Below are 23,090 nucleotides of genomic sequence, written 5' to 3'. Positions count from 1 at the left end.
GGATGCTATATTTCTAGTTGGCGTGTTCGAAGGATGCTTCGCTGGCCTATCCCTCCATGGATGGTCTTGGTAGATATGGATGCGACTCCCTCTGCCATGAGTGTGACGACTGAGCCAAACACTAAGTCTACCCCGGCTGAACTTATCATTTTAACATCTTTGGTGAAGGAGGATCCTTTCTATACTCCTTCTACCCCGGCGCATTATCGTCTCTCCATCCTATGATTGTTGAGGAGAACGTGGTGTGCACCGTTTACATGGATCTGATACGCACTTTGTGGATCTCGACCCGAAAGCCATTTTGGGGAGTTGTAATAGGCAGTGGGGGGGGGGGGGGATTGATAGAGAGGATTCTAGGCTTATTTGTTTGAAAGTCCAGAAACATTATGACTCATTTTTTCACTTCATAAATGATTACCCGGGGGTTCAAAATGATTGAGGATGCTATATTTCTAGTTGGCGTGTTCGAAGGATGCTTTGCTTCTTGGTAGATATGGATGCGACTCCCTCTGCCATGAGTGTGACGACTGAGCCAAACACTAAGCCTACCCCAACTGGACTTATCATTTTAACATCTTTGGTGAAGGAGGAGCCTTTCTATACTCCTTCTACCCTGACACATTATCGTCTCTCCATCCTATGATTGTTGAGGAGAATGTGGTGTGCACCGTTCACGTGGATCTGATACGCACTTTGTGGATCTCGACCCGAAAAACATTTTGGGGAGTTTTTATAGGCAGTAGAGAAGCGTGCTGGAGCATCGAGGGGCATGGAAGAGGATCCACGGAGGGGCCATTGCACTAAGCTTCCTCTGAGCAATTGACGTTTTGAGGGTAGATTTGGGCATGTAGGACATTTCTCTTCTTTTTGTACATGCAGGAACATTTTGAGGTGGAGTTCGATGTTGTGCTGCACTAGTAAATCTCCTGCGTGGGATTACAGGAAGTGTATCGTGTATGGAGTCTTTCATACTTGGTGTACTATCCGTTTTGTGTGAAGTTGACATCTTTCTTTTAACTTTGTTGTCCGCTAATTACATGTATTTAATTGCACTCTTACTTATTTATGCATCTTTGTTTTTTAAAACAAAAAAAACTACTCATATGTTAAAAGTAGTTTAGCATGTTTATTTTTGCATTTGATCACTATGGTAATTTCCTGAAAATCGAGGTGTTACAAGGGTTCGAATAAAAGTGCCATGTAGACAGACGACATTAGATTTTGGACAGAAAGATGGCAAAAGGATGAAAGTCGATGAATTGCATTACCAGTAGGTACAAAATAGCTCCATTTTTTTTTTCTTTTTTTACAAAAAAAGGGGACCACAATCATGTTAATTATGGGACCCAAAATGCAAGTAAGCCAAAGCCTTTTAAGTGTAATAGGCTGATCTATTTAAATAAAACCTCTTATGGACCATTGCTTCTCCTTCTTGCCACCCCTTCCAAGATTTTCTCTCATATTGTTTCCCCCGCTGTTTAGTGTTTTACTCATTTTTCCAGTTTACTAAGTTATCTTCACATTTTATTGTTGCCAAATGCATATGAACATGCTATCCTGATTCAAAGGCTTTCATATAGAAAAATCTGCCGGTCTACCTATCTTATACATATATTCTAATACATTTTCAAGGATCACGAAAAAACAAAATTTCAATTGCTTCTTCACCTTAACTTTTGGAAGAACTTTGTTACTGAGAGAATCAATTTTTCCATCCTGCAATGAATTCAATTTAAGATAAATTTGAAAAATATCAATCAGGTTTAATTTTAGATAACATAGCCCTTGTATATTTACCTATGAAAAGCTTATATTGCCAAGAGGGAAATATACAACTCTAGAGACAAGCAGCTTCTAGATACGAAAATGGTCAATCATATGCTGTATAACATCTGCACCATCTATATGAGAGATTTGGTCTTTGACCTGTAAGATAGGCATTGCAAAATATTATGGACAAGGAATATCAGCAAATAAAACCACAATAAAAGGAATGCTATCAACACTCACTTTAACACTCTTATTCAGTGGTTGAAATTTATGTGATCGCACAAAAATTGGAAGTGGAACCCACATTTTAAGGGGACCCCATACGAATTTCAACCAATAAATGAGAGATTGTTGAAAAAAGAGAGTTAAGTGAGTGTTGATACCATTTTCTTCCAGAAATACAACAACATGCCTGACTTGAAAGATTGTCAATAGAGTTGGAGTTGGATAATGATGGTGCCATATATATATATATATATATATATATATATATATATATATATATATATACACACCCACACACATGGTGATAGCAAGGCATTGACACATACCTGAATGACACTATGAGCAGCAAATCGCAGTCTGCTACTATGGAAGCTAACATCTACTTTTTCCCACGAAACACGAGATAAGGCCGTTACCAGCTCCTCTGCAAGTGTTCATTCTAGTTAGAGATAAATAATTTCTCAAATAGTTTTTAGTGAACTGAATATACAACACATCTATTTATAGAGTATATTCTCTAACCTAGAAGCTTATAGAATTTTCTAAGTTAACTTTTTACAACTGTTTCAGTTCCTTAGTCTTAGGTTTAACCATGTAACAATCCTAACAGTCTCTGAACTGACGACGGTAGTTGTCATAACTGTCTAACAACTGATCTATCCAAGTTCAGGGCTGACTAACATAACAACTGACCGAGCTGTCATACACTAATATTCTCCCTCAAATTCAGGAGGATGTGATAAAGTGAATCTTGTGAAACACCCAACTTTGTCACGAATGCAGAGACAACGTAGTCCTGGAATTTAAAGCATCTGCAAGTTGATCATCAGCTGGCACATGAGAAACAACCAGTTGCTGAGCAAGTACTTTGTCTCTGCCAAAAGAAGACGTCTAGCTCCATGGGCTTGGTGCAACTATGCAGAATAAGTTATGTGACGGATTCACAATACTTAAATTGTCACCATATACAAAAGGAGTAGCATTGAAGAATACAGATTTCTCCAAGGGTCTGTATCCACAAAATCTCTGCTGTGGTATTGGTGAGGCTGCAATATTCAGCCTTGTTGCTTGATTGAGTTAGCCATAAGGGTACCACCAAGAAACCAATTTTAGACCCAAAAGAATGTAACAGCCAGATGTGGAGCACCGGTCATCAAGGTTCACAGCCCAGGAAAAATTAATGAGGTAAAGGAGAGTGAGGTGAAGCTGATCGCAGCAACAATCCAAAAGAATAGTAGCTTGGGAATAATGAAGAATACATTTAGTAGCCTTCCGGTGAGAGACGAACGGCTGAGACACGAATCGACACACTTTGTCGATTGAGAAGCTTAAATTAGGCCTAGTAATAGGCATACAATACGTAGCAAATGGAGCGACATAGTGAAGTGGGGGATCATAAAAATAGTCACTGCCAAATTTTGACAGTTCACAGTTCCTAAGAAGTCATGGGAGTAGAAAACCTACAGATTGCATATTAACTTTGGAAATAAGCCACGGATGTATTTGACCTGAGAAAGTAAAGACAGCCACCAGAAAGAGAAATGACCTCAATTACAAGGAAATAATCACGGATGCCCAACAGCTTGAGAGCGACGTTCTGATGAAGTTGAGCAATAAGCTGTTGAACTAAGTTTGGAGAGGAGCCAGAAACAATGAAATCATCAACGTAAATTAAGACACGAAGTTTTAGCGATCTGAATGAAAAGAAAGAGGTCACGCTGGCTGGCAGAGAACCCAAAAGAGACGAGTAAATGAGCATTTGAAGGCACAACAAGGCTGACCAGACCATACAGAGCTTCCGAAAGATGACAGACAAGAGAAGAATTAGAAGTCCCAAAATTAGGAGGTATAGTCATGCGGAGAAGTCTCACATTGACTATGGTCAAATAAGTGTTTATAGAGAGTAGAACGACCCTCCCCCCTAAGCTAGCTTGGGTAGAGTTAGGCCTACTAACCCAAATTATAAGTTGATATCAAAGCATATCCTAGATTTTTTTCCCACGCTACATATGTCAATCTCTGGGCGTGAGAAGGTGTGTTGAGAAATCTTATATTGACTAGAGATATGACCAAATAAGTGTTTATAAAGGGTAGAGCAACCTTCACCCCTTCAACCTTCAACCTACTCCTATAACTTTCACATAAAGAAAGTCCCCTCTCCTCGTCATAATTTGCTTCCCAATCGAGTTGGTCATCATGAAATGTCTCCATTTTCTTCAGTTCATTTTTAAGTTTGAAATTTCAGTCATCTTTAGAGTAGGCATACTCTGTCACCTTTATTTGTACTTATTCTCAACATACTTGTGTTTGACAAAAGGTTGATCTAAGTTGTTTTCTATCTCAAAGACCTAACGATTTAATCTCAATTTGGTCCCTTCATTCATACTTGCGTAGTGATAATGCAAACAAACAGAATGTAATTTTTTTTAGAGACTGTAATTTTGTTAGAGAGAAGATCGTACATGGGTCACACCACTAGCTTCGTCAACAAATGTTTTACCAAGTCTCTGAGAGGATACTAAATCAGTTAGATGTGTAACAAGATTGGAGCATGTGATAAACTCGCTCCAACTTGAAGGGGAGGGGTCAAAATAATATAAATAGGGTAATCAGGTTGATCTTATGTTGTATATTGATATGTAATTATAGTAATTACTAATTCAGTTAATTATTGGTTGTTGTACGTATGACACCTATTAAATATATGATTCTCTAGTGTGTTCCTTTTCATTTTCTTTATCTCAATAGAACATAACAAAGAGTGAACATTCAAGAGACTAGAGATTCAAAATGACAATCGTAGATATGTGAAATCGTTAATATATATAGCAGGCGTCTCAGGTGAGAGGGCTTTCTTCATGTGAAAGTTAGGAGTACATCCTGAACATTAAATCCAACTATGATGGTCAAAGATTAAAACATATAGCCCTTTGAACTTAAATAACATTCAATCTTGGTCATATGGTTAGGATTTACTCCTTTCACTCTCAGATAAAAAAAAACCCTCTCATTAGATACGTCCAACGATACACACACACACACACACACACACACACACAATAATATACATAAAGATGCAAACCTTCAATCTTGTCAGAGCCGTTATCTTCTGTTGAATCACACTGCTCAGCATCACATGCCTTGCAATGCTCTTGATATACAACATGTGGATACTTTTCATTGAGGGTATCCTCCCACTGCCAACCAAATATTTTAACATCACTCAATGGCAACAAACGATTCATCAAATCAGACAGCACTAACAAGTTATGCTGGTAAATATACCTTTGGAAGTTCATTATCACGTCTAATGCATGATGTTCTCCAGCCAACAATATCTAAAGAATTATATAAAGGAAAAACCAAATAAAAATATATGCAATTAAAAAACTAGACACCAAACTAAGCAGAAAAAATAAGTAAATCCAAAGGATACGATCATAGCCTACATTTGAATATACCACCCTACGTTTGAAAGTGCGTAATGCAGACCTGCACATAGCAAGTAAGATTCATTTGATGAAGATCCTTCAATGGAAACAAACTCAACATAATCTATACATAAATGATAAAATAGGAAATTGATATGAGATAAGAAAATAAACATACATGAAATAACAGTCATCATAGTCTTCAACCATGCGTTTCAGCAACGGAGGTTTTCCTTCATCATCATCAGTAAGGAAAAGATGCCGACCTGTTCTTCTAAAAATCAAGTGAATGACACAACTTGCAAGTTTCTCAAAAGCAGTTACCCCGAAAAGAAATGGAACCTGAAATTCAAAACCCAGTAACATGTTTAAATACCCAAAAAGCAAAAGGTGATGAAACCATCTTCAATGAAAATATCCCAATAAAATGCAAAAACTTGTTCGCCCCTGATAGATGGTGAGACGGCACAGATAGATATTCTATGTGTTGAATTCAATTTCAACATGTATACTTTTGATGCAAATAGTATACTTTTAATTGTGTGTAGAATCTTACAATCGAAGATAGATGTTCTACATTTGAATTATGATCTGGTTTACAATTCTACGATTTACCATTTTGCACCCCATCTCCGAGCCTACGCAAATACCGATTTTCACAACATTGCTTGCACTGTGCTATAGTCAAATTTACCCCAAACCAGAGTAAAGAGCACGCGTCAGTAACTTCTTACACTATTTCCGTCCCTAATTTAAGTCAATTATTATAAAAGGGCAGCAAGATGAATAGCATGAGGCTCCCTCATTGTTGGACCCATGGAAAAGTCAACTGTGCACATCCTTACCCCCATAATAGAAAGGCTTCTTCTGATACCAGGTCGCCAAACAGCAACCTGGCTATTGCACCGAGGCTTATCCTCAACTTTCTAGGACAATTATTATATCCAAAAAATGGCAACGTGGTGATATAAAATTCCATCCAGGAAAGGGTCGGACCTAATTATGGGACACGTTTAGCAGTCTTGCCTTGAATTGCAAAGAGGCTAATTCTACAACTTGAACCTATGTACTCTTAGTCACACAGAAGCAACTCCAACTATTGCCCCAAAGCCCACCTATTAAGTCAATTATACCTAAGATTGCTTGACTTCAGTCTTGCATTACAAAATACTAAAGGTGTTAGTATGTTACATTATTGACCCTTGTGCTTTCTACCTGTTTTAATCCATTGTTCATTAGGTATGTAGCTCCTCAATCAAACCAGTCTTCAAGTTTACAATAAGATTATGCAACATAGCAAAGTACCCTGTAATAAAAGGCATACAAGGTTTTAAGCCCTTGATCTAAGCTTCTAAATAACTTATTCATGCTAGGATTTCCATTCCAACTACATAGAGGAAAAATGTTAAATTAAGATACTCGAGACGTGGCTTTAGAGTCTCCAATGTTCACAAGGTAAGCCAACATCCAAATCCAATGTACTACATTCGCTATGCGGGAGAAAAAGACTTGACCAGTTCAAAAGCATCCAATACCATTTTGTGTGATGCACACCCTACTCAACAGTATATTATGTTAATTGACCACCAAATATATAGTTTGCTGAGAGAGAGAGAGAGACAGAGAGAGAGAGAGAGGAGAGAATCATATGCTAAATCCATGTGTCAATGCACATTACATACAATAGAACATGTAATGTTACCTTGACACACTAGGCTAGATTATTTATGTCACCAATAGATACTTCAATCCCTATTACTAGATCTGGGCAACAACAACAAAAAATTAAGATAAAATGTTGGCACCTGCTTATTGCCCCTTGACCCAAGATGCGGTGTAGCAACAGTTATGAAATTCACTGCCTCCAAGCCACATATTGTACCATTTGAGTCCTCCTTACTTTCTTTATTGCATGAGTCCTTTATACACTCTTCTTTCTCAGGTGGCCTATACAGCCTTCCAATCGCATATCGAGCCACCAAACCTCCAACTGAGTGTGCGACAAAGGAGATTTTACGCATATTTGGCTTTCTCTGAATCAACTCAAGGACCTAACAGTTAAATTAGTTGTTAATAGCAATAATAATGATGTATTCAATGCCATGGTATAGATGTATGTAAAGAAGTACAGATCTCAAATACTACACTTTTCTGGTTAGTAAATGGATTCATTTGAACCAAAAACGAAACATGAAAGTTGTCTATCTACCACATACACAAGCAATTAACATATCAGTTTTCTATGTTGAACTCATAAACTGAATGTAAGTTCCCTTCTCCAAATAGAGACCAGCCATAAACCCTAAATCCTACAGAGTTCTACTGTGGAAAGACCTTCTTTCATAAATAGTTTATGAGATCTCCACAAAGAAAACTTCAACAGATTATGTTTTACCCGTACCCGTAGCAGAGAAGATATATAAAACAAAAGGCTAAACAGTATCACACTATTTAGCACGACACTATCATGAACACTACTTGGCAACAATAGAGATCATTTTATCTGCTTTCAAAATCATAAAATTTGACCCACTGTATTCTGTCTCAATTTGTGATTGATGGAAATAAAGTTTCATGATAACAAGTGGCACTGCATATCAAAACATATTCAATGCAGTACCCTATGATGCGGTACGTAACTTCAATACTAGGATTGTACTGACATCATGTTTAATCTCTAATTTTTTTCCCCTTCATTAAACAACACAAGATATCCCTTCTACGTATCTCATAAACATGATAACATTTATAACATCTAATGTATGACAAAGGTTGGGTAATGTAATATATGGATAATGAATCCGGAGAACTAGGAGTAAATTGATTTTAACAAGAGCAAGACATAAAAAACTCGTAAAGCAAAACTCCTATACAGTCAGATACTAACCTCCTCTGCCAATCGCTCCCCCATGACGTCGACACCATCAAGTGTCAGCCTAGACACATTTCGTTCGCTACCTGGGTGAAAGAATATGGAGACGTAAAGCAAGCAAATTATGCAGAATTTTAGGTCCATTCTAGATTCCAGAAGAAGTTAAAATGCTGAAAGAATGAAGTCAACAAATACTTCAAGTATAAAAAGTGGCCCTTTAAAGAGCCACGTAAAATAGATCTGAAGGTCTGAACTTCCAAACTAATAAATTCACAAAAAATAAAGCATACGTAATTTTGAATAATTTTTCAAAAGATATCTTCTCTACAATCAAAGAAGGAAAACTGTTTTCTGAGGATAACATAGGGCTAAAACAAGTTAAAGTAACATTCAAGAAATCATAACGAAGTAGAATCAGTGCCATGTTCCTATCAAACAATTAGATGAATGCAAATGGAGGAGTGAAACGGCCTTTAAAAGAAGGCATCGAGATTTGTCTAGCTGAACCAAATATTCTAAGATGTTTTATTATGCTCTAGCTGAGAAGCATGACTACTTCAACTTGAAATTTATTGAAGATAACTTAGGCCTAGGTGCTTAAAATTGAGATCCTACCAAGGATCAGAAAGGGATGAAATGCGTAAAGAAGTATGCATATCATCTGTTTGTACATCTAATTGTACTTAACCAAATTTATAAGTATGCATATAAAATAGAATAAATAAGGCAAAAAAACGTTTAAATCACTAATAACTCATACACTTATACATTTTAATTCATATTCCATAAAAATATCATGTATAAACCATGAAAATGTAAGATTTGAGATTTACATTATGTATTTTAAAAAAAGGATTTAATATTTATCTTATTTATAAGGATTTTTTTTATTAAGAAGCACATGATATGATATGAAAGAGAAAATAACCCTAACATATTTGCAGAGAGGCTGCGAGGCCTCCTTCAAAGGAGATAGGCTGCGAGGCCACCTTCAAAAGAGATAGGCTAGCGGCCTTGAGGCCACCGCCAAGAGAACGAGGGCAACACAAACCTGATGAGTAGAAGAACTCTCACGGTGGTGGACCTTAATCCTAACGAAAAAACAGAGCCTCGCATTGCATCGCCAAAGGAGGAGTGTTGCATGGTTCCATCAAACACATTTCAAATCCAATTTCCATTAAAATCATTAATCATGGTTTTCCTGTGATCTTGAAATCAAAATAGCGATTTCAAAACGATTAAGCGCATCCGATCAAAATCGGACACTAGAGGACAAATCGCATAATCGTACCATTTTGGGCTTTTTATGAGTTTGTGTATATGAGTATGAGCAAATAAAATAAAATAAGTAACTTTGAAATCATCACAAACATTTAATATAACTTACAAATTTAAAATCACATAAGAAGGTCACATAAACTCATAAGTCACAAATTGGCAACTGAAGCTTAAGTAGCAAGTTGACTAATCCAAACATAACATCATTCCCTCCCACCAAATGATGCTTCAATAGGTGAGCCCCCTCCATTTATCATCTTGTGATATTTACACCAGTCACAGAATTTATAAGAATTTATAATTACCCTACTAAGCATATCATGTTAATGAATATGATGATCAAATCAAATCAAATGAAATCTTCCGAAACAGAGAAGAAGAATGGTCCTTACAGTGAACAAAAACTTTATCAGGAAGCTCTTTAACAAATCGCTCTGCCCCAAACTTCCAATCTGATGAACTGCAGGAACAAACAAACAGTCAAAACATGCAACAAACAGAGAATCAATGAAGAAACTAGAGTCAATTCAATGCCGACACGCACCTTCCGAGAATTCCATTGACCATGACAACAAGATGGTCGGCGGTGGAAGAATCGGAGGAATTTGAACTCCACACATCGCGGCTGCTTCCATCGACGGACTCCGATGTGCAAACCTCGTTCTTATCCATCGGATTAACAAGGAGAAGGAGGCAATTGGAGTTTTCCCGAGAAAATAGAAAAGAAAGTGCGAGAAAGTTTGAAAAGAAACTTGCGATGGATAGTTAGTTTGGTGGGTAGTAGTGTCTACTTGTGATACCGGTTACCCAACAACAAAGGAAATTAAATAGAAATTAAATAATTAAATAATAATAATAATACATTTACTAGATAAGGAATAAAGATCATTGAACACCCTTTAGGTGTAGACCACTATAGAGAGATAGAAAGAGATGAGAGATAAGTGATAATTGTGATATATAATGTGATGCATGTAATCAGTAGAAAGAGATAGAGAAAAAAAGGTGTCCCCTTAAGTGTATGCATTGTTTAGTGATATATGAATCATTACTGCTAGATAAGTGTTTTTCGAAAAATACTAAATAAGTGTGAATTGTTGATAGATATTTTAAAAACATTTTTTTTTATTTTTTTTGAAAGATAAAAACATTTTTTATGGTTGATCCAAAATTTCAAGGCATTTTCTATAAATAATTCTTTCACAATTCCGATGTAGAAAAAAATGTGTTAAATTATTCCCTTGCCCTTTTTTTTTTTTTTTTTTGAGTGATTGCCCATTCTTAAATGGAAAGGAAAGGAAAGGAAAGATGTGAACGCTACTCTTTCTTAGAATACCGACATCATGAGAATTTGTTCCCATTGCATTGATCAGCACAAGGGGCAATTTTTTCTTCAAATTTTTCTAAAATGGTATGGTTTAAAATATTTTTGTAACGTACAAATATTTTTCTTTGTTGTATTTAAAAAAAAGAAAAAGCAAATCATTATGTGAGATGTAAAAGGTAAATCATATTTCTTATATACAATTAGTTTGATCACCATTTTAGAAATTTCAAACCTAAATTGTCTCCTTAAGGTAAAAAAAAAAAAGTTAGCTCAAGGATTCTGAGTTCTTACTTAGGGTTGTTGGTATGTCCGTTGGAAAAAAGAAAAAGAAAAATATAAACAGTTCTTGCAAACAAAGGAAGAGAGAAGTGGAAATTAAGAAAAGTGGATAAAAAATCTAGCGCCATTGGTTTATATAGATTAAATATATTTTTGGTCCCTCTAAAATTAGGATCTTTTAGTTTAGGCCCCTAAATGCAAAATAATATTGAAGTTTCAACTCCTACCATCAACTTACGTCGTTTAGAGGGACCTAAACCAAATAACCATGATTTTAGAGGGACCTAAGACATGAAAAAATCGAGAGAATGCTTCAAAGGATTGAGTTGTCTCATCATCTTCTTGGCGAAGGTAATGTCGTAGCGGACTTCTTGGCCAAGCCTGGTGTGTCAAGCCCTACCAATATTATGCTTTGGAATGCTCCCCGTAGGGTGTATCTTCTCTATTTTGTTACTGGCTGATCGTTTGGAAATTTACATTGCGTTGGATTGCTCGACACTAGTAAGTGAGACTGTTGAGTGTTAGTACTTCTTCCATTTGATATTTTGAGTATAATTGGTAACCCATATTTACCAAATTTATTTAAATATTAAAGTTATAAAAATGATACACGTAACCTGATTTTAAAAAGCGGAAGTAGGAGTGTTCAATATTATGGGAGAACTAAAAAAATTATCATTGCATAATTCTTTTTTCTGTATAAGACACATGTTCCATGAGGTAAGACACATGTTCCATGAGGTAATTATATTTGAGTTGGAAACATTTACAATCCGGTAGAACTAATTCTTTTGATGAGATTTTGTTTCATACACAATACTCCAAAGTCCAAACTTAAGAAGAACCACGGGCCATAGAGAAAACATGCAGGGAGATGGCAGAGTGCTGAGTGCACCAGTGAAAATCAGTAAAGTACAGACAGACTATGATTTTGCCTAAAAATCAGAATTTAAAAACAATAATACATAATTTTTGTCATGGTAAAAGTAACAATAATTCTGCAATGAAGTCATGCAAATGTTCAGCCTTCAAGTTGAAGGCTTTTCACATCTTTCATATTCTCTGTTATTAGTAATTAGAGTGCAAGTCATCAATTGGACCCTTCCAAACTTCACATTGCAAGATCTCAGAAATCGTGTGCTATATAGAAACTTTCTTTAGACTTGAGTTTCTCAACCTCTACCATTGTTTGATAAGTCAAGGTTATGCCACTCCAAACCTTTGAAGTTCAGGTGAACAGGATTAGATGAAACCCAGGTATCAGAGCTTCATGGCACAAACTAGTTGTAATCCAAATATATTTAACATGTCCAAAATCAATACCACTGACCACCAGCTCCGCCTTGAGCAGCAGCAACTTTTCTAGCCATGTATTGAGGCTTTGGCTGCAGTCCATTGGAACCTTCAATCCCATCATCATCTGGCCTCTCATTTTTATAGCTTGGATTTCTCCTAGGATATGAACCGCTTGAAGCGGCATACTGAGCTGAAACAGATGGATTCCTAACCACCCTCCCCTGATCGGTCTCTGCTGTCACTGCCACCCCACAGTTATTGTAACGCATTACTGAACCTACAACTTTTCCGGGCCTTGCAGCAACACCTGAAGAATGAGCCAGAAATGTACATTGGATAAGAATAACATTATAATAGGATGAGAAAAAATGGATAATATGATGAGATTAATAATAATAATAATTATATGACAATACCTAAAATCATATGTAATATTGCCATGGACATTGCTCTAGTACAGTATAAAAGGGGAGGGTTTTAGTACCTTCAGAATATCATGTAAAACAAGCCACTTACCACCAAAGATGACATGGCACAGTAAGGAAAAAAATTATTTGTTCAATTTAAAAGGGTACGAAAACCCATCTACTTGATCGGGTACCGGAGAAAATTCCTACTATCATATTCTGTAAGACATTTTTTTAATAAAAGGTGTTTATATAAGAAGTCATTTTATGTCCTGTGAATGTGCACCTGGATATGTCTTAACATGCATATAGATCAAAGAATATGATGACAAAGTAAGTCATCGGTAAGAATTCAAAGAATTCCACAGCTCTATGTCAGTATTTCATCGATAGAAACCTGATAGTTTTCAGCCATTCACACATAATTCCCATCATGTGGCTGAAGAAACTAGTAAATATGTGCGCACATATGCAGAAAACAATCTCCTTTTTATTCAAATAAAGATGGACTTAAATGTAACATGAATCAAGAAGGCACAGCACTATTGTTAGATAATGCCTGTTCCGTGTGTATATGATGGGTATGAATTAGGAACGAAGAAAGGGAGCAAAGGGATAATATGAATAGTTGAATAGTAAAGTAAGTCATCACACCTTGAATATTTTGAGGAGCTTGTAAGGGTACCCGAGTCATAGGGATAGCACTTCTCCTATCTATGGGTGGTTTCTGAACTTATTTGATGCAACATTTGGATAGATCATCTGCAACCTCAGCCGTATTCTGTATCGTGTTATCAGTATATGACACGCATGCTCTGCAAGTACAGCCTCAAATCAGCGGAGACAGAGATGCAATTCCAAAGCAAGAACATAGTTGTATTTTGTATTTCTATTTAACAAAATAAAAGAACAATGGCCAAAGAAGAGAGTGACAATTTCCAAAAAACAGTCACAAAATTAGGATACCTAGGAAATGATGCATTTCAAAATAGGTGGTAGGAAAAAAGAATGGGAGAAATCAAAGGCTGGCCTTACAAAGCTAAAATAGTTCAGGGCAAAAAAATCAAACTAAGCTAAAATACATCTATCTATACAAATTAAATATGCTTGAAAACCAAAATTTTACAATCTTACACAGAATAACTTTTAAACACATTTCAACATACATAATCAGGCAAAATTTTCAAAAAAACTTTAGCAACACACGACAAACAGTACGCATTGAAACAAATCAAGTTGTTCAGAAAAAAGAAAAAAAACCTTCGCCATCAAAGGTGGAGGGGGGGGGGGGAATTAAAACATAATAATCGAAAATGTTGCATAGTATGACAGAAAATGTTGCATAGTTTATGATTAATAATCAAAATACTCTTTGACTAAAGAAGAAATAATATAAAAAGGAAAATGAAGAAATGGAGGATTAAGAAAAACACAAATGTCTGACATACACATCTTTATGAACAATTACGTAAGAATATCAGGTAAAGCAACACAAAAATAAGTTCATGGGGTGTTTAAACCAATGCAAGAGAGTGAGATATGAAACAAAAATATGGGTATAGGTTTAGACCAACCATGGATACATGATACCCGTTGGCTCTGCAACATCTTCAGATGGTATTCCAAAGTCTCTCGGTATATAAGCTCTCGTACATCTTCCTTTGTTATCCTGCGTCTCTCAAATTCAAATTCCATCTTGGTAACTGGCTGAGCAGAAGGTTCTCTTTCAACCTTGGCCAAGCCTTTAAAATATGGATCTGCTAGGGCCTGACATTATTATCCACAAGATGCCCTGTTAACCAGATATAACAAAGAAAGTGAAAGACAGCAAGATGGACATCAATATTTAACCTCTTCAGCAGTAGGACGATCCTTAGGCTCAAATGCCAGCATTCTTTCTAGCAAACAAAGAGCAAGGGGGTCTGCATGAGGAAATTTATGAGAGAAAGGAATTGGCCTCTTACGCATATTGCTCAAGTATCTCCGAGCTTTCTCATTTCGTACCTATAAATATAGTACCAAGGTTGTATTTAAGTAAAAAATAAAATTATAAAATAAAATAAAATTGGTAAAAGGAAGAGAAACTGAACAACAGACCCTGGCTATGGCTTCAGGAGATGGTGTTCCAAGAAGATCAGTCATGAGATCCAGTTGATGGACAAAATTCTTTCCAGGGAAAAGAGGTTTCCCAGTTAAAAGTTCAGCAAAAATGCAGCCAATGCTCCATATGACTATAGTTGGTGTAACTGAAAATAAAAAGTTTCTGACCATATATATTACTAAGTCCAGCATTGTAAATCAGCAAGATATACCCAGAAGCATGACATCTTTATTTCACTAACATGATCTACCTCCTATTTTATTGGACTATAAGTTAAGCAGTTCAAAGTTAATGTGCATAAGTACGCAACCAAACACTTCTCACAAAATATGTAGCAACAACAACAACAACAACAGCCTTTTCCCACTAAGTGACGTCGGCTATATGGATCACTTTCACACAACGTCATTGTGCATGATCAAAACCAGATTATGAGGCATATTATTGATAATGAGATCAATTTTAACAAAATATGTTAGCATAAGAAGAAAAAAAATAGGCACTGATTCCTACGTTTAAATCATACAAGCATCCAGAAAAGAAATTATGATGATGTGATTAAAAGTAAAAAATGACCATAAGCTAGTTTTGAGGTCCAAACGCATCACAAAGGAAATAAGACCTAGCATTAATTTGATGAAAGTACTATTCTCCTACACAGGTACCCCTGTGAAAACCAAAGAGACTGAGTGAAAATGAATAGACCAGTTGAGATGTGACTGCAGTACATCAAAACACATTGTCAGACCATATCAGATGAAGAAAGCCCTAACTTCAGAAGGCACAAATAAGTACTTCTACTATACATATGCAGATGACGACATATTAGATGCCGGAGAATGATTTGAAATTTGTATTATGATTCAAGCTACCAGCTATTTACAAATTAATCATGGTAAGCATGAATAGGACTTCTGAAGCAACATACATATTATTTCAGTAATCAGTACAATTACAAGTTAAAACTACTATTTGAAAATTCATCATAAAAAGTACCTTTTCTGACTAAATAAATCAATAACCACCGTAAAAGAGTATATGATAGATGAAGTATAAGAAACAGAAACATAAAAAAAATCATATTCCATGATTGGGATCCTATGCCATTTCCACTAAACCTAAGAACTATAACATGAAAAAGTCCAAAATCACACTAATGGGTGCTGGTCAATATTTTAGGCACCCATTCCATGAGTCCTTTATTCCTAAAGGGCAGAAATTGTCATTATCTGTAGAGGTCAGACCCAATAGCTTGACAACAACAATCAGTGCCATACGTCCATAGACATTGATTGAATAATTTTTTATAAAAATCCCCAAGTCTAGTTTAGAGATCTGTAAATTGAAGAAAGCACAAAAATAGAAGAGATTTCTGCCTTATTGGTTTGAAGTAGAGAAGCAAGAGGTACAACTACAAGAACAGCGGGTGGGGGCGAAGAAATAGGATGTGCCTAAACTTTCAGATATCAAATGAGGGCAAATACTGAAATAACATATATTGCACCTTGTAGAAAAAGGATCCTCACAACTCAGGAGCCCTGTACCACCTTGTTGCAACATAATCCTGTGAGTAAACAAATGGAACTGAGAATGATGAACTGAGAAGGAGAGATATATTCAAGGTGATAGTTTCACGGAAAAAGATTCATACTGTCCAGAATATAGCAGTGGGTGTATCATTAAAAGCCACTCTGGCAAGACCAAAATCACAAATCTTCAATTTTCAGTCAGCATTGGCTAATATGTTTTTGGGCTTTAAATCTCGGTGAAAAACATTTGCTACAAGACCATTAAAAAGTTAAAAAATCAGCAATAATAATCATATAATTTAGCAACTAGTATTATGCACTAATGGAAGAAAATATGCTAGAGCAAGCAATCTAAGAAAATTCATCTAGCTAAATGTAAAGAGCATTCCATTACCTGTATGTATATATTTCAAGCCTCCATTAACTACCTTATAACACCACTGCACCCAGGCATTCTCTCAATTCTCTGACCCTGCATGACTCTTCTTACCAATGATACATCCTCCCACCTTCCTGCATCTGCATATATGTTTGATAGGAGAACTTTACCTCCACCATGAGATGGTGCCAATCCTGCCAAACTCTTTGCAGCCCTCTCTCCTATATTGACATTTCCATGAGTTTTACATGTCGCTAATAAAGCTCCCCATATCACAATGTCGGCCTCCATAGGCATGCTCCTAATAATTTCCTCAGCTTCCTCTAATAGCCCTGCTCTGCCCAAAAGATCAACCATACAACTATAATGTTTGATATCTGGTTCCACATTATATGTACTCTTCATGCTTTTAAATATTCTCCGCCCACGTTCAACCAGCCCCGCATGGTAACAAGCATTTAGGACTCCTATAAATGTAATTAGATTTGGTCTAATATGATACCTCTGCAAATCAGAAAAAACCTCCAGGCACTTACTTGCATGTCCATGTGAGGCTAACCCACTTAAAATTGCATTCCATGGGGAAACAGAAGAGACTTCGTCTCGAATCTGATTGAAAAATTGTAAGGCGCTGTCGATGCTCCCACATTTGGCATACATAGCAATCAGAGCAGCACGTAAATTGTCATTCAAAGGAATACATTCACTACTTATGTAACCATGGGCCCATCTTCCTTCCTTCAATGTGCCTAGTGTGCCAATTGCAGATAATACACTCACCATGGTGACTTCATTTGGTTTGATTCCACTGGCTACCATTTTATGGAAGATTTCAAGTGCCATCTTGGGCTGTTTGGTTTGTGCATAGCCAGAAATCATGGTACTACACGAACACACATCTCTTTCAGGCATCTCATCAAAGACTTGCCTTGCCTGGTCTGTCATTCCATTTTTTATAAATCCACCAATAAGAGCATTCCATGATTCTAGGTGATCCTTTACACCCACTTCAAATTGCAAAGAGGCAAGGTCCATCATCCCACAAGCTGCATAAAAAAAGATAATCCTTGTCTGTACAAAATCTTTACAGTCAAAGCCTTTCTTAACAACTGTTCCATGCAATTGCCGGCCGTCATCAATTGCAGTCTGCCGACCGCATGCTGAAATCAAATTAGCAGTTGTGACTTCATTAGGTCCTGCTCCAGTTCTTAGCATTGAACGATACATCATGAAAGCTTCACGGACACAATTCAATTGGGAATAACAATCAATCATTGTGCCCCAAGAAATCACATCTTTATCAGGAAATCTCTCAAACAACTCCCTCGCCATTTCAACAAGGCCTGTCTTTGAATATCCATTCAACATCGCATTCCACGTAGCCAGATTCCGCTCAGGCATCTTATCAAACAACCTTCTCGCTTCCCATACACCTGAACAACGACAGTACGCATTCATCAAATTCGTCGAAACACGGACTAACCCATCAACGACCAATTTAATCGCCAAGGCATGAATCATTCGACAATTCCAAATTTGACCAAAACGTGAGCAAGCAGATGTCACATTCACCACAGTCAGGTCATTAGGGACCACCCCATCAAACATCATGTCCTTGAAAACCTCAAGGGCTTCTCCATAGCAGCGATTTTGAACAAGACCCTTGATCATGGTTGTGTAGGAGACACAATCTTTACCAGGCATTATGTCAAACAGTTGGCGGGCATTGTCAAATTGACCAGCTCTCACATACCCAGAAACCATAATGTTACAGGATACATGGTCCAACACAGGAGAAGCCTGAAAAAGCAACCGGGCATCAAAAATCGAACCGCATTTGGCATACATGTCGATCAAGGTGTTTTGAATGAAGGTGTTGGAGTGGAATCCGAGTTTCAAGGCGAGTGAATGGATTTGGCGACCCTGAGAAGGGAATGAGAGGGAAGAACAGGACTTGAGTGCGGAAACCAGAGCACGCTCGCACTGGGCAAGGTTCTGGTTTTGCCTGGCATTGGAGAAAATGCGAATGGAGTGTTGAGGGTCTTGAAGGAGTGAAGGGGGTTTGATGAAGTGGCGCTTCTTGAGAGCATTATTCAACACACGCACCCTCACCATTTGCTGTGTGTTTCAGTTTTGCTTCCTCTGTTTTTTCCCCTTTCTTTATAGCGTTGCCCTGTTTTGCTTCGCTTTGCTGTTTGCGTTGCCCTTGCTTTCATGGCCCAAATACTTGTGTCCATTTAGTTTCAAAACCTTTTTTTTAAAGGGTTAAAGGTCATATTAGTCCCTGTATTTGTAAAAACGTTTGATTTTGGTCCCTCCGTCAAAAAACCGCTAGTAACTGTATTATAAACCGCCAGTAACTATACAAAAAACCGCCACTAATCATCATTTTTTAGTTAAGGGATCAAAATCAAACACTTTTACAAACACAGGAACTAATATAACCATTAACCCTTTTTTAAATTACTTGTGTTCATTGACAAAAAATAAGTTACTTGTGTTTGTTGAATTTTATTACAAATTTATGAAATTGAATTGAATCGAATTTTGTTTTAAAGTCAATAAATTTTTTAAATATTTTCAATGAAATACACAATATCACTTTAAAGTGCATCATCATTGCGTTTAGCTTCAGATTTCAACGGAACTGGTATTATATATTTTTAAAAATTATGAGGCAACCATAGTAAATCAAGATAGAATATTTGGAGATTTATGGTGGAACAAAAAAAATTTGAAATTCAAACTAAAATAGTAGATGAAGAAATTTGGTTCCGGAACACAGCTCGTGCGGCGAAGCCACAAGCAAGAAATTACTTTATTTTTCTCTTCAACTTTGCTTTGCTTAATCCGAGACTGAAAAAAATCATTTTTTAGGAGTGAAACATCCCATAGTGCATAAATCCTTACCATACACCGTCAATTTGCAATTTTTAACTGCAGATTTGAGCTCATAATGGTCATGTTACCTTGACCAAGAAGTTCCGGTCTCTAATTCCTTCCTGAAATTAAACAGGAAGATAAAGAAAGAAATTTATCGCACTTTAAAATGTGAGTGAAAAAAATTTTTAAAGTCTTTTCAGATTTTATGAATATAAGGGTGGGTTGAATAACCATTCTCAAACATAATATAAATTGGGGGATCAAAATCTATTACCGTCATAAATTGTGGAACAATATCATTGTACCCCGGGAATTCTCTCGGATGCTCACAATAATCCATCTCTTAGAATTAAGATACCATATATTAGTCTATTGGGTTCGATAACTAGGTCTTAACTCCTATATTGCGTTTAGGATAGAGTGAACTCGCTCTTGGCGTGAGTATGAAACATAACACGTGATAATGTCAAACATGCATTGTGTGCATCTCTCATTTCACTAATTATTTAGAGGGTCATACCTATTTCATACACATTATGATAGAGATAAATATAAAATGTCCATATGAGAGAACATGAGAGGACTTTCGTGAAAGGATCTGAACCCTTCTATTACATTCCATATTTAATTATGATTCTTTAGTGTGTAAATTCTCGCATGTTTTCACATGTAAAAAATTGTGTCTATGTCTCTCTTGGTACTTATTAAATAAGTGAGACACTTTAAATGTGTATAAAAATAGAGATAAACATAATGTTTCACTTGAAATATTATCTTTTTTTGGTTACAACTTGAAATATTATCTAATCCCAAAGAAGTGTGAAATTACTTCCAATTCTTCCATTTATTTCACCAACATGTGCATATATATAAAATGAGCTTGATCACCTACTAATTATACATACCTTTCGAAACATGATACTAAAAATTTTCAACGAGCAAATTAAAACTGAAAGAGAGTACAAAAAGTTAGCAACCCATGACTTTGTTTGCGGCCTTAGGCTTCTCCGCCACAGTGCCATCATTACCAGCAAGTGCTCGGTACTTATCCCTTCTAGTAAAGCTAGTGCACTCATAGGATAAGGTGGCTGCAATCACCCTTTGTATGTAATTCGCCACATCATGGCTCGACTTGCTTGCGGTACAAGTTAACTCTTTGGGCAACTTGTTCAAGAAAGTGACCTCATAGACAGGGCTAGGGTTCATGAAGAAGTAAAACGGGTCCATCCCTTTCCACCCTCTTGCAGTGGTTCCATGGAACATGCTCATCCGGTTCACCATGGCTACGGGCACGAGCTCATCAGTGAGCTCGGCAAAAAGTGCGGAGAATCTGAGGAGGAAGGGCTCCCGACAGGTGGTTCCTTCCGGGCATATGGCCAGGTCACCCTCCTGCAGGAGCTTCTTGATCATGGAGGCGTCTGTGGCGCGGTCACGGCTGAGTCGGACGGTCTTGATAGGGGAGATGATCTCGGAGAGGCGGGAGACGGAGTAGGTGACAGCCGGGATTGGGCGGCCGAGCGCAGTGGAGAGGAAGATTGGGTCGAGGAGGGTCCTGTGGGAGCAGATGAAGAGGACACCAGATTTATGAGGGTTGGATTTTCCGACCGGTGGTGGTGGTGTGCCTTTGACGATGACGCGGACACCAAGTGCCCAAAAGGCGTGATAGACTAGCTTCATGGGGAGGAGTGAGCCTGCTGCTATTCTGAGGCATGCTAAGGGGAAGCCTATGGGGATCCAAAGAATGATGAGAAGAGCAAGGAGGGGTGTGGGTTTGTGCACCAGCCTTCCATCATGGAAGATTATGGGCTTTGGTAGTTTGTCAGTTGTGACTGCTTTCACCTTTGGATTGGGTGGTACTATGTAACCCTCCTGCATGCATAAGATGGTTTGAATTTTGTCATACATATTAAAGTTGGAATAAAGGGCACAATTAAAGTTATGGTAGGTTGATGCCAATATATATGTCATGAAAATTTATGTGTTAAAGATTACCATGAATTGAGCTAGTATGCCAATAAGTGTTGAACCATAATCTAGATCTGATGGGATTACATATTTTGTAAAACCACTTCTTTTAGAACTTTTTTCAATTGTAACTTCATATCCAAGAATTAATTTTAGAGTTAGAATTAATTGTGAAAGAGGTACCATATAAACAACCAAAAATTGATTCTGAAAGCGGAGCTTAAGATTATAAAACCAAAAAGCTATTTAGGTTTTGAAACAAAACATACTCTTACTAATGCGGAAAAAGAAGGAGTTAAGATTATAAAACCAAAAAGCTAATTAGGATTTGATGTTACCTTGCACAAAGCCATGAAGGGAGCATCAGTGAGCCTATCTCCAAGTCCAATATCTGGCTGCTCCTCTCCAAAAGCTTTCTTGAGAGCATCTGCTTTTTTCCCACCAACAAGTATCCCAGGCTTGCAAATCATCCCAGTAGCTCTCCCCTTATAAGTCCCAATCTCAGTCCCCAATACCATGTCAGCACCCAAAAACTCTTTCAAGAAAGGCTCCACCATGATCCTCGGGTTCGCAGTGAGCACGCAACGCTTCCCGCACGAGGAGAACACACGCCAGCTCTCCGGATGAAGATCTCCAGAATAGAATTTTGGAAGAACAGCTCTCGCCACTGACTCAATGGAGGACACTTTCATGCCGGCCATTGATGCGAAGATGAGAACTTGTATGCCAGCAGCCTCAGAGACAAAGTAGTAGAGAATGCCGGCAATAGGGGCACACAAGAGATAGAAGAAGAGTCTTAAAATGCCACCGGCTTCGAAGGCCACAAGAGCAAAGTAGGGAAAGGAGCTACGACCTATGAGCAAGGTTCCATCCATGTCAGCAACCACTGTGTGCTTTTCCCTCCCTATTGAGGTGCATTTGTTCACAGCTGGAAACGTTGAAGACACCATGGTGAATGCACTTGTTGTTACTCTAATAACTCACTCTCTCTCTCTCTCTCTCTCTATGAGGACCAAAAACAAGGCATGTTTGTGCATGAAGTTCTTGTGTGTATATATACTCACTTAGAATAGAATGAATCTAGCTAGTATGTTAAAAACTCTAAATATCTCGACAAGTTTCAGACTATCGTGTAAGACAGTATTGGGTTTGGTATGAGTAACTATTTGAACGATGACATTAATGGCGACTCGGTGATTTCCAAAAGTGATTGGCGGATACTGAACGATGTAAACGAGGATTGGCCATATCCTTGTGTATGGAAAGGAAATATAAGGGGTGAAATTTAGAAGGTGCTTGGTTGCTCCGCCAATATTTGTCTTGGAATGTAGTCTTGGTTATTCGAATA

General features: G+C 37.3%; 5 protein-coding genes across 9 annotated transcripts; all 5 read right to left on the bottom strand.

The window, feature by feature from the left end:
- Positions 1–1,502: 1,502 nt before the first annotated feature.
- Positions 1,503–10,358, bottom strand: LOC130723966 (lipid droplet phospholipase 1). Of its 2 annotated transcripts, XR_009014406.1 has the most exons (11): positions 10,121–10,358; positions 9,969–10,036; positions 8,314–8,384; positions 7,232–7,477; positions 5,605–5,768; positions 5,432–5,487; positions 5,281–5,333; positions 5,078–5,192; positions 2,322–2,419; positions 1,798–1,926; positions 1,503–1,716 (listed from the first exon to the last, which is right to left on the bottom strand). XR_009014406.1 is itself a non-coding variant. In XM_057575115.1 (10 exons), the coding sequence occupies exons 1-10, from the start codon at positions 10,246–10,248 to the stop codon at positions 1,855–1,857; spliced, it is 1,071 nt and encodes a 356-aa protein (XP_057431098.1). In that variant the 5' UTR covers positions 10,249–10,358; the 3' UTR covers positions 1,707–1,854. The 2 variants fall into 2 exon arrangements, 1 of the variants encoding a protein (XP_057431098.1); XM_057575115.1 differs by having other exon boundaries at positions 1,707–1,926.
- A 1,565-nt stretch (positions 10,359–11,923) lies between these two features.
- On the bottom strand, positions 11,924–14,600 carry LOC130722416 (mitogen-activated protein kinase 16-like). The gene is made up of 3 exons (XM_057573138.1): positions 14,460–14,600; positions 13,540–13,700; positions 11,924–12,785 (listed from the first exon to the last, which is right to left on the bottom strand). The coding sequence occupies exons 2-3, from the start codon at positions 13,577–13,579 to the stop codon at positions 12,499–12,501; spliced, it is 327 nt and encodes a 108-aa protein (XP_057429121.1). The 5' UTR covers positions 13,580–13,700; positions 14,460–14,600; the 3' UTR covers positions 11,924–12,498.
- On the bottom strand, positions 14,389–15,156 carry LOC130722982 (mitogen-activated protein kinase 16-like). The gene is made up of 3 exons (XM_057573888.1): positions 14,983–15,156; positions 14,737–14,889; positions 14,389–14,652 (listed from the first exon to the last, which is right to left on the bottom strand). Exons 1-3 carry the CDS (start codon positions 15,154–15,156, stop codon positions 14,389–14,391), a joined length of 591 nt encoding a protein of 196 aa, XP_057429871.1.
- Positions 14,994–19,077, bottom strand: LOC130722412 (pentatricopeptide repeat-containing protein At5g19020, mitochondrial-like). Of its 4 annotated transcripts, XR_009013943.1 has the most exons (4): positions 16,910–19,077; positions 16,638–16,765; positions 16,491–16,550; positions 14,994–15,131 (listed from the first exon to the last, which is right to left on the bottom strand). XR_009013943.1 is itself a non-coding variant. In XM_057573134.1 (2 exons), exon 1 carries the CDS (start codon positions 19,007–19,009, stop codon positions 16,940–16,942), a length of 2,070 nt encoding a protein of 689 aa, XP_057429117.1. In that variant the 5' UTR covers positions 19,010–19,077; the 3' UTR covers positions 15,003–15,131; positions 16,910–16,939. The 4 variants fall into 4 exon arrangements, 2 of the variants coding, with proteins under 2 accessions (XP_057429117.1, XP_057429116.1); XR_009013944.1 differs by lacking the exon at positions 16,638–16,765; XM_057573134.1 differs by lacking the exons at positions 16,491–16,550; positions 16,638–16,765 and having other exon boundaries at positions 15,003–15,131.
- Positions 19,078–20,595: 1,518 nt separating this feature from the next.
- Positions 20,596–22,814, bottom strand: LOC130722415 (glycerol-3-phosphate acyltransferase RAM2). Its single transcript, XM_057573136.1, has 2 exons — positions 22,081–22,814; positions 20,596–21,646 (listed from the first exon to the last, which is right to left on the bottom strand). The coding sequence occupies exons 1-2, from the start codon at positions 22,690–22,692 to the stop codon at positions 20,747–20,749; spliced, it is 1,512 nt and encodes a 503-aa protein (XP_057429119.1). The 5' UTR covers positions 22,693–22,814; the 3' UTR covers positions 20,596–20,746.
- Positions 22,815–23,090: the final 276 nt, after the last annotated feature.

The sequence above is a fragment of the Lotus japonicus genome, chromosome 6 (assembly GCF_012489685.1).
Source record: "Lotus japonicus ecotype B-129 chromosome 6, LjGifu_v1.2".
Classification (NCBI taxonomy): domain Eukaryota; kingdom Viridiplantae; phylum Streptophyta; class Magnoliopsida; order Fabales; family Fabaceae; genus Lotus; species Lotus japonicus.
This window is presented reverse-complemented; position numbering and strand designations above follow the sequence as displayed.